Genomic DNA, 10,932 nt, shown 5'->3' on the forward strand with positions numbered 1-10,932 from the left:
TAAAGTAAAGGTATTTATATTTCTAATTTAGAATAAATTGAAACTTTTCATTTTCTGCTTCATTATTTAAAGAAAAATTGATACCACTTTTGGTCATCTTAGAAAGAAAAAAAATACAAGTCTTTCCTTTTCAATTGAATCATCAACATCTCAATGATTTAAACAAGCTTCCAGTCATTATGACCATGTGATTGTTTGACACCTATATCATCTAATTGGAGTACTTTTACTTGAAAGAGGGAAAAAACTTTTTCACTTTAGCCACTTCATTAATTATTTCCTTTTTACATGAATACTATGTACATATCTAATGGTGAAGCATTACCTAAATTTGTAATCAATGGATTTAAGACAATTATAAATTTGAGGAAAACAACAAAAGAAAATAGAGTCGAAAATAGTGAGAAGTTAACTCGAGTACGTGGCCAGACCTTCTTGGGGCTAGGTTATATTTTTGGGCCAAGCCTAGGAAAATATTGGGGCATTTGCATCTATACCCGTTTTTTGTGTCACATTTTAACTTGTGTCCGCTTTGCAAAAAAAATTACAAGCGTACCTGTTTTTTCGCATAACTTCAGCACACGGGGTTGAAGTAGTAAAGGCAATCACGCAAAACTTCAGCATTCTAGTAGCCGGGCCTGAAGTTCAGCTCTAGAGCTGAAGTTTTTATTTTGTAACTGGCGAACTTCAGCTTTAGAGCTGAAATTTTTGTATTGTAACTGGAAACTTCAGCTCTAGAGCTGAAGTTTTTGTGTTGTAACTGGGAAACTTCAGCTCTAGAGCTGAAGTTTTTGTCTTTGTAACTGGCGAACTTCAGCTCTAGAGCTGAAGTTTTTGTTAATTTGCTGTATTTGTCAATTATAATTTTTTTAGCTGTATTTTTGTTGTTTTGCCTTAGTTGTAGCTAGTGGCTGTTAGCTGAAGTGGACTAGAATGAGCAAGTTATGTTTTTATGAAAGTCACAAGATGCTCGATATATGTCCTTTAAGACAAAAGAAGGAATAACGGTGCCCAAACAAACAAAAATAAGTAGAGAGGCGTATGAATATATACTGCACAAAAATCATACCAAGAAATATATATATTTCCAAATGGCACACAAACAATTGGCCTTACAAAAACGTTTTCCAACAGTAAGCAATCCAAAACAAACCCTACTGGTAACTTAAACTTTTTCCTAAGACTAATTTGCTGTAAATTTGGAGCAGAAGTACAATTGCCGAACTGTTCAATAAAAAAAATTGACCTTATAACTAAAGCAGCGCTGCTGCTGGAGATAAATACCAATTTGTTTTGTAACTTGAAGAAGAAAACAAAGGAGGAGAAGGAGGAGGAGAAAATGGCTGAAATTATTTAAAAAATGGGTACAAGTTAAAAGTTTTTTAAAAAATGGGTATATGTTAAATGGGGGCGCCCCGTGCAAATTTTTACGAAAATATTCCAGAGTTTAAGTCCAGAAAGAACCATAATTCATGATCCTTTTACATATTTCTGAAAAGGAATATAATGGGCAAGTTAAACATTTGTCCGGTTGGCCCAAAATAATTACCTTTGCTAGCAAAATATACCAAAATATATGTATATTATACATTAATATACAAAATATATACATTTTGTCGGCTACTATTTCTGGGATCAACTATGCTGTGTATTTTTCCAGGGGATGATAGTAATATTGAGCCAACAGTGTGGATTTTGTTATAAAGCATCTTCCAATGGTTGCAAGTTCCTTGTACATGGATTCTTAGCAGTAGTCACTATGCACAATCTGAAGCTTTGGGGGTTAAAATATTTACTTGGAGAGGAAACAATGGTGAAAAATAGTGTGCAACCATCTTTTGCAGATGAACAATTACAATTGTGGGAGCAAAATCAAAATCTAATGTCACACCATTTTCAACTGGTGAACAACATTTCCATCATTACATCGTTCCACGAATCTATTGGGCCGGGCAAGCACCAATGTAGACAATCATTCTGAATCTTTTTGTTCATATTTTCTTTAGCAAATGGCTGATATTGCCTGTAGACTCCAGGGTGCCCATCTGGTCTCAGCAGCGAAAGGAAAGTGGTATCGAACAATTTCATTGTCAACCTGTCTGCAGATTCTGTTCTCGATATACTCTCGAATTCTTCTAATTCAATTTTGCGCATCACCTCATCTACATAACCAATGTCAACCTCATCTTGTTTGAAGGGTCCTGTTCTATTACAATAACCTCCCGTATTCCATTCACCATTCTCAAAGTGATCGGGGGTAGTCGTTCTAAAAAATGTATACGCCTTGTTCTTTGAGCTTGTGATGAATTTCATAGTCGAATTCATTGCTTTGCGATATGCATAGTCAAATCCCACCTCTGTAATGTTCTTACCAGGGCAGTAGTGGCAGCCAACAATCTTATCGTTCTCATAGTAAATTGTAGATTTCAGGTACCACTTGCCACCAGCAATAACTACATAATCAAAACTGTCAAATTGTCGCGTCCAATCATCATCCAGTTTGTCAAGATGAAGCTGGATTATGTCCGTGGAAACTCCATCGTCATCTTCAAAAATAGTGGATTTTGCAAGAAAAGGCGACCAGACAACAGAAAGAGTGAAATTATGGGTTGGGAAGTACCATCTTCTGCTTTTAAATTGCTTGTCATGGTAGACCTCATCGCCTTGTTCCTCCTGCATGACAACGTAAACGTGATTAGGAACTACTACCTTTCGAAATTCAAAATAACAGACATTTAATGAGTTGCATCTAGCAACTGTTATAAGCATAAAAATCTCAGAGAGGATAGGTAAATAACCAATTAACAACAACAAGTCCAGTGAAATTCCACAAGTGGGGTCTGAGGTGTATGCAGACCTTACCCCTACCTAGGGGTGACAAAATGGTTAAAAGAAAACAGTTAACCACCCATATTATCTACTAAAAAATGAGTTGGATAATGAATTTTTTTAAAATGTGTCAAATATGGCTAAGAACCATATTATCCATTTAGAAAATGGATAACCAATGAGTAACCAATGGATAACCAATGAGTCTAACTTTTACATTTGTAAAATCTCAAATTAGGGATACTACTCTCAAAAGTGATCATATGCAAGAATTCATGGATAATATGATTACCTATATTATCCGTCGGTTAACCCGTCTTTTATCCGTATTATATATGGGTCGGGTCGGATAATTGGTCCATTTTTCATTACCCGTTTTAACCCGAACCATTTCCGACCCGACCCGCCCGTTTGCCACTCCTACTCCTACCTAACGAAGATAGGGAGACTGTTTCCGAAAGACCCTCGGCTCAAAAGAAGTGAAAATGAAGAAGTAAACAGACGTAAATAACCAATTAAGGAAATGAAAAGACTTGGACTTGATGTGGTTAACGCATCGTACAAGAGAGAAATTGGACTACTCAACAATATCAAATTACAATCTTTTCCTTTTATAGACAATTCTGATTTAAGAAAGAAGAATTAACCCAAATAGTCGTCCACCCAACCACTTAAACTAAAACTAGTCGGTGGAAGTATAATATATGGATAATTTATGTACTATATATGTAGAACTATGTATAATCAATGTATATAATTAGAAAAATTAAACAATAAATATGGCCGACTATTTGTGTAAAGATCCCGGTTTTCTCGTAATAATAAGAAAAATTAGTTTGCGGTGGTTCAACCGCATCTTCAGAGTATTTGCCCATTTTGCAACTGATTGATGTTTTTCCGTACTAAACGTCAACTAGGCAACTAAGAACTCAGAGGTCTGCAGGAAATATTGATATACTTGATGCTGTTTAATGATGATAATTAGATTTCTAATTCAGGATGGAGAATTCTCCAAACGGCAGCCTCCGATTTATGTATAAAGAAAAGTCCATAAACACTCAAAGATATTTTCCAACTAAATAAGTACCACTAAGAAAGAATCAGCATACTCGGCCAGCTGCCTATCGACTAGGACATTTCGATAGGAGGGTTCTTTCACAGGCATAACAGACTAAAAAATATCCATAATGGCATTTCCTTATTCACTATTGTAACCACCATTAAGGGGTTATTGTTTCATCTCCTTTGAAAAATGTTCTGTAACAAAAATAGAATAAACAAATACTTATAAAGGGGAGGGGGGGGGGGGTTCAAAGTCCTCAAAATCACTTTAAAACTATTCCTTGATTTTGTTATCACTTATCAATCACATTTTGCTGAAGTCTCAAGGAGATAATAATGTGGCCAGCTAGTTTTCTTGGTCAAAGGAAATAGAACTAACAGTGAAACTTGAGCAATAGTCTTGAATGTTCATCTAGTTTGGTTTGAGATTAAGTCTGAATTATCAATGTTACGACTCAAAAGAACCTTTACAAGCTGGCGTGCGGGTCCAGTATCCATGTAACTGAGAGTGACACTACTGATAAAAGCCAATTTGCAGAGGCATGCCCACCTCATACACAAAAAGATCCTAATTATGGGTTGTGAGATACAACTGGATAAGCCACCAGCTTATAAAACATGAGTGTCCCACAAATTTTAATGAAATACACTAACATCCACAAAAAGCTTGTATTTAGTTGAGATCCACATTGACCATTTAAGAGCAATTATTGATGTTAGCAAGTAGTTAAGAAAAAACATCTAAGTCATGAATCATGATTCTTTTGATTGCATTAGCCAGCTCTCCGCATTTCAATTCAGAACATCAAAGAAGAATAATAAAACAAAATTGGAAAGCAAAGAACATTCAGAACAGTTAGTTCCACTGATTTTATTTGAGCTTGAAATGTACCTGTGAGAGAATGCAAAGCAATGACTGTACATGATTGCGCATAATTGAATCGCCGATGAATGCAAATGATTTGTTCCGCATTAAATTAAGGAATTTCTTAGGGCTAAATCTTGGTAGCTCACAGTCTCTTGGGTTCCATCTCCAGTAAAGATAATCAGTATCAGGTCTCCCATTTTTCATACAATTCTGGTGAGATTCAATTGTATAGCAAGTGCTGTTAGTGTAAACTGGACCACTGGGATCTGGCACCCAATCTCCTATAAATAAATCACATTTTTCTGTAACCAAAAAAAAAAATGCAGCTTTTCAAAACTCATACACCAGAAACCAAGCTCAAAGTGCAAATCTAATTATTAATTCTAAGTTGTTCCTCATTCTGTATAGTAGTACATACTTGACATTCACTGGAATCACTACTTATCAGCCAAAGAACCAGAAATAACAAGTATTATAAGAAAATAATCTACCACTCGCTAGTTATTTTACACCTCCCCCGTCCCTCCCCCCCCCCCCCCAAAAAAAAAAGGAGAACAAATTCCCCTGTCCAATGTTATCCCACTTAATTAATCCGTTTTTAATGGAGAATGTTCAGTTTCTCCTTTTCTTAAGGGGTTCCTTAAAACATAACACAAATTGATAAAAAACCTTGTTCCTCTAACACAAGATAATCACAAAATTGGACTGAAGTGAAGGGAAATATGATAGCGAAAGGGACCTTTCAAGAATCAATTTTTACAATATGTGGTCGTTCATGCATGGCCAGAAAAAACAAGATAAGAAGAAGAATCTTAACCAACCATTTTGCAAAGTTCGGTCCACAACATTCTCTGGAAGATCACCGGTTACCGGCGGCTGACTCACGGTGGCCGGCGGCGACAATGTGTTGTCGGGAACAAAAGCTGTGTCATTCACCTCAATCTGAGAAAACTGTTGAAAATTGGACAAGAACAGACGGTAGGCAAGACCAAACAACAGAAAACAAACTGCAAACTTTACAAAAACTAAGGACAATTGTTTCTTGCTAACGTTGTTGTTATTCAAGGCCTTCATTATTCTTGGTCTCTGCACTTGTTGTTACAGAGACCGAATAGTATAATATGGATACTTGTTCATTAAGGTCTGTGCAACAAAATAATATAGAAAGAGACAAATAAACAAAGGGAAGAAGAAGAAGAAATGATGGTGCAATAATGGTAGGAAAAAAGAAAGGTTTAAAAAATTGAGTATTTTTGGCAACCAACTGTTAACCAAGAAAGAAAAATGAAGGGGGTCGTTAGAAATAAGGCAAAGTAACACAAAAGTACAAAGGGAAAGGGTACAAAGGAAATAAAGTGGGGCTTCACTTTAACAGTGACATGGTGCACACCATTGTGTGTTCTCTGTTCACCTGCTATCCAGGATTTTATCCCTTTCATCATGTTATATGACTGCTTTCATCAGATATTAATTTCCATATATTAGAAGAAAAATATTGAAGTAATGATAAAAAGTTAATTTTGCTAAAATATATCACAACAAAATATAGGATTAACTGAATTTGATATTTGAAAGTCGCAAAAGTTATACCAGAGGGATTCGTTTGGTACAATGGTGGAATAAACAAGGATATTTTACGGATTAGCTATTCCACTTTTTAATGCGATAGGTGATCCCACCATTTTAGTGTAAAACTTATTGCAAGATTAATAATACTTATAACTAAATCTAGGATAAATACAATCCTAAATTTTATCCTGAAATGATTGTCTCATCCCTGTACCAAACGAACCCTGGAGTATTAATAGTTACGAACATTTCAGAATGGAAGTTTGAAGAAGAAAAAGAAGAAAAAGAGAGAAAGTGAAGAGTATTCTTGTGCTTTGGAGATTCTTTAGCACATATGTTGGCTTTTTTTCTTTTCTCCCTTTCTCACATTTTTCTTGGTTGGTTGTTAACTTGTAATCTAAGATGATGCCAGCTTAAGAGCGAAGTGGTTTGGGTTTGAAATGAAAACTTAAATTCAATGAATATAAGTTAATAATATTGGTACTATTGGAAATCATAATAGAACATTGCTTTTATTAGGAAACATTTTATTCTTAATGTGAAATTTGCAAATTCAAATTTAATCGGATCCTAATATGAATATTAAACATCAAATGGAAAACTAAAAAAATCAATAGAACATAAGGATAAAATACCTTATGGTTATTCATTAATTCAAAAAAAAAAAAACTTATGGTTAATTAACATGACAAACAATTATATTCTGTTATGAGAAGCATGTCAAAATCTTTTAAAATAGAGGCAGAATTTAGATTATATATATATATATATATATATATATATATATATATATAATTATTTTAGATATAGAGTTTCGATCATATATAACAGGTACGGTCATATCCATTAATGCCTAGATCTGCCCGTGAAGTTGAATAGAGATTTGGTGTTATAAAAAAGCAGTCGAAATTATAGTCCAAAATGGTGTTGCTTTTAGGATTGCAGTTGGCAGTGCCTGTAAATGATTTTGCCACATTACTCACCTTTCTAATGCTTAGATGCGGTAAAACTGAATTGTTTAGTCTTGAAGATGGTTAATTAGAATTTGCACGAAATTGCTTAAAACTTGTGGATATTGCATCTCTGGTAGGAATAATTTGTGAACTGAATTTTACAATTCTCCAACCAATATGACTTCTTATTTGAAGAGTGAAAGAGATACTAAAAACAGTATTACAAATTAATCTATGTGATACAAAGAAAACACAGTAAACAAATGCAATCAAGCAGGGGACCACAGTGTCTTTTTGTGCAACCTTCAAAGAAAACCAATGGAAACGTGTCTGACTCAACTGTTCCATTTCTAATTCAGTTTCCATTTCCCAAAGCTCAAAGCTTATCATTTCACGTCGGAGGAGCAACTCGTGCCCCTTTTTTGGCGACAAAATGGTTAAAAAAAAAGTTAATCATCCATATTATTTATTAAAAGTAGATTGGATAATAAATTTTTTTAAAACGGATAAAATATAGATAAGAACTATATTATCCATTTAGAAAATAGGTAACCAATGGATAATTAATAGATTTAACTTTTATATTTGTAAAACCACAAATTGGAGGTTCTTCAAATTAGAGATACTAAGAATTCGAAATCATGGATAATATAGTTACTCATATTAATCCGTTTTTTATCCGTATTAAATATGAGTGGGGACGGATAATTTATCCGTTTTTTCATTATCCGTATTTGACTCGAACCATATTCGACCCGAACCAGACGCTTGCCACTCCTAGAATGACATGTGCTTCGAACAAATGCTTGTGTTTGCTTTTCGATTAAATATCGAGCATTGATTTAAAGAAAAAATTTATAGATGCCTTAATCTGTTTTATTTTCTCTTCGCACTCCTCCATGCTCGAATCTTCTATCTCAATTAATTGTACACTTTATATTTTTTGCATAAAGGGGCAATTCAAGATCTAAGGTCTGAGGTCATTGTAATATTTAATCCCCTCACCCCCACGGCCCCACCCCAGACTACCCCCAACAACAACCCTACATTGATTTAGGCACATCATGCAACTTTATCAGGGAATAAAGACGTCCTTTTTCCCATAAATAAAATCAAAGATTATTTATGAGATTCTGGCATTTCCTTATATCTACCGATTGGATTATTTGTCGGCAAAATTCCTACTTTAATTTATGTCTTTATTAATTTTTAATTAAATGAGAATGGATCGCATTAAGGAGCATTGCGTGTGAAGCAGATTGGGCAAGTAACTTTTGAGTTTTCATCATATTATAATTTGCTTGGTAGTGGCCCTTAGAGAACTTACATGAATTCAAAATAATCTACTGAAAAATTCTTTTGTAAAACTCCATTACCTAAACCACTAATTTGTTTCTAAACATTTAAGGTTAGCCTCCTAAGTAAAATGAGAATAGAGCGGATGGATAAGTAATTTGGTAATAGAGCCAAAATCAACCCTATTTTTGTGTTTTTCAATGTTTGCCTCTTGTTATGTTATCTATGCTCTAATTTTATCCAAGCATAAGTTTGCTTAATTATACATTACTGTAACACCCCACTCTTTAAATAGAGTCTCATATCGATAAAACACAAGAGGGATATTGGTTATATAAGTTAACAAGCCATAGAGGCAGCTCAATAATATTGGAGACCTAAAGTTGTCACGACCCAAACCGATGGGCCGCGACGGACACCTGGTACCTTACTCAACCAAGTACCAACGTAACATATCTTTCGTATCATACTACCATATGTAAATGAAACGGAAAGGTTGCTGTGAGATAACTAGAATAAAACATGAGGGAACACTCGACATAGGACGACCCAAGATGTAATACAAACTTATACATATGACATAGGGGCCTAGAAGGCCAAAATGATCACTCATACACTGAACATAGGCCGACAAGGCCATACAATCTTTCAGATACATGACATATGTCTACAAGCCTCTAATAGTACATAAACGTCATAAGGACGGGACAGGGCTCCGACATACCAATCAATACCTGTCCAACGCATACTGACCAAATAGACAACTCTGGAGCAAAAAGAGTGCACCAACACCTTCTGCTAAGCTGATATCTTACTTGGAGGGCTCTCAACCTATCTATCGGGACCTGCGGGCATAAAATGCAGGGTCCACAGGCAAAAGGGACGTCAGTACAAATAATGTACCGAGTATGTAAGGAATGAAAATCAGTAAATAGTAGATATGAGAGAAACATGGAGTAAGAGACTGAACATGTAGGTCTGAATAACTCTGTGAATCATTAATATTTATAATGTCATGCATATGTGTATAAATGTCATGTCATGCATAGGTATATGCGTTCATAAATTTATTAAGTCTCTGAGGGAATCCCATCATATCAACTCGGCCATTGCGGGCAAAATCATCAACATATACCATCTGATCAGGTGGTGGTACGTATATAACACCGTAACCTTTTTTCATATTCCATATACATATATATACGCCATATAACGTCGTCTGGTCATGGGTCAATGTACATGGATAAATGAATGCAATACATGAGAAATACGTCAATAAAATCTCTCGAAACGTCATAAGACCATTATGCCTCTGATTAATATCATGAAATAAACTTTATTTTCTAAGACCCATGAATAGACGATAGAATAATAAGACATATGGGGAATTAAGAACATAGGAACCTCTAGTATTTCTATGAATATAGTCATTTATGAAAGTTATGCATTTGCTCGTTTTGTTTGTATCGTATGGATCATGCCAAAAAAAGGATAGCTTTAACATACTTGGGCCGATTCTCCTGATAATCCCTCTAACATACTTCAATTGTGACAAAACACATAACGACAGATCGAAGTAGGGAAGAATTTGTATGATATTCTTGAGAGAGAATGTACCATGCTTCCTTAGAATTGCATCTCACGCATAATAGGATCTTGTAAGGGTTCATGTGAATTCTTACTTTGAGAATTCACCCATTGTTGTTTTTGAAATTCTAATCGATCTCCATTTTGTGAATAAAGAGATTTTCTCAATAGCTCTTTCAATAAGAATGAGATAAGGTGTATATATCCTTAAATAGTGCCACCACCTCCTTAAGTATAAGATTAGTTAGCAATTTAGTCCCATATCTTCATAATCCCACGTGGATTGTTGTCCCCTAGTAATTATCCAAGATTCTTACTTAATCACAATGTTAATCTTTCACCAATTCATAATTAACCAAATATCCACATATTACGAATTAATCTCAAATTACTAAAATACTATTTACTTTTAACGCACTTTATACACCTTACTATCATGGTCATGTGGTACCTTGTATGGTACTAGTCCATAAATATCGGGTATTATAGTTCCGACCATATTTTGTCCCAAATTATCAAACTTCGACCAAACTCATTTTCTTCGATTCGTCACGAATTTACTTATCACTTGTTTAAAATAGAATAATACTTGTAATCTCCAAATAATCTTGTCCTTGAATTGATGTTAATTATCTTACAACAAATTCAATGTACAGTACTATAGAGTGTAACATCGTCATAATATAATACTGCGGAGCATATCATCCACGTAATACTGCGGGGCGTAACATCATTCCAGTCACGACCCAAACCGATGGGCCGCGATGG

The 10,932-nt window shown here is 34.7% G+C and overlaps 1 protein-coding gene across 1 annotated transcript; it reads right to left on the reverse strand.

Annotated features, from left to right (window-relative positions):
• Positions 1 to 1,775: 1,775 nt before the first annotated feature.
• Positions 1,776 to 6,032, reverse strand: LOC104237305 (protein trichome birefringence-like 25). Its single transcript, XM_009791428.2, has 3 exons — positions 5,581 to 6,032; positions 4,784 to 5,061; positions 1,776 to 2,673 (listed from the first exon to the last, which is right to left on the reverse strand). Exons 1-3 carry the CDS (start codon positions 5,831 to 5,833, stop codon positions 1,897 to 1,899), a joined length of 1,308 nt encoding a protein of 435 aa, XP_009789730.1. The 5' UTR covers positions 5,834 to 6,032; the 3' UTR covers positions 1,776 to 1,896.
• Positions 6,033 to 10,932: the final 4,900 nt, after the last annotated feature.

Source organism: Nicotiana sylvestris, chromosome 1 (assembly GCF_000393655.2).
Source record: "Nicotiana sylvestris chromosome 1, ASM39365v2, whole genome shotgun sequence".
NCBI lineage: Eukaryota > Viridiplantae > Streptophyta > Magnoliopsida > Solanales > Solanaceae > Nicotiana > Nicotiana sylvestris.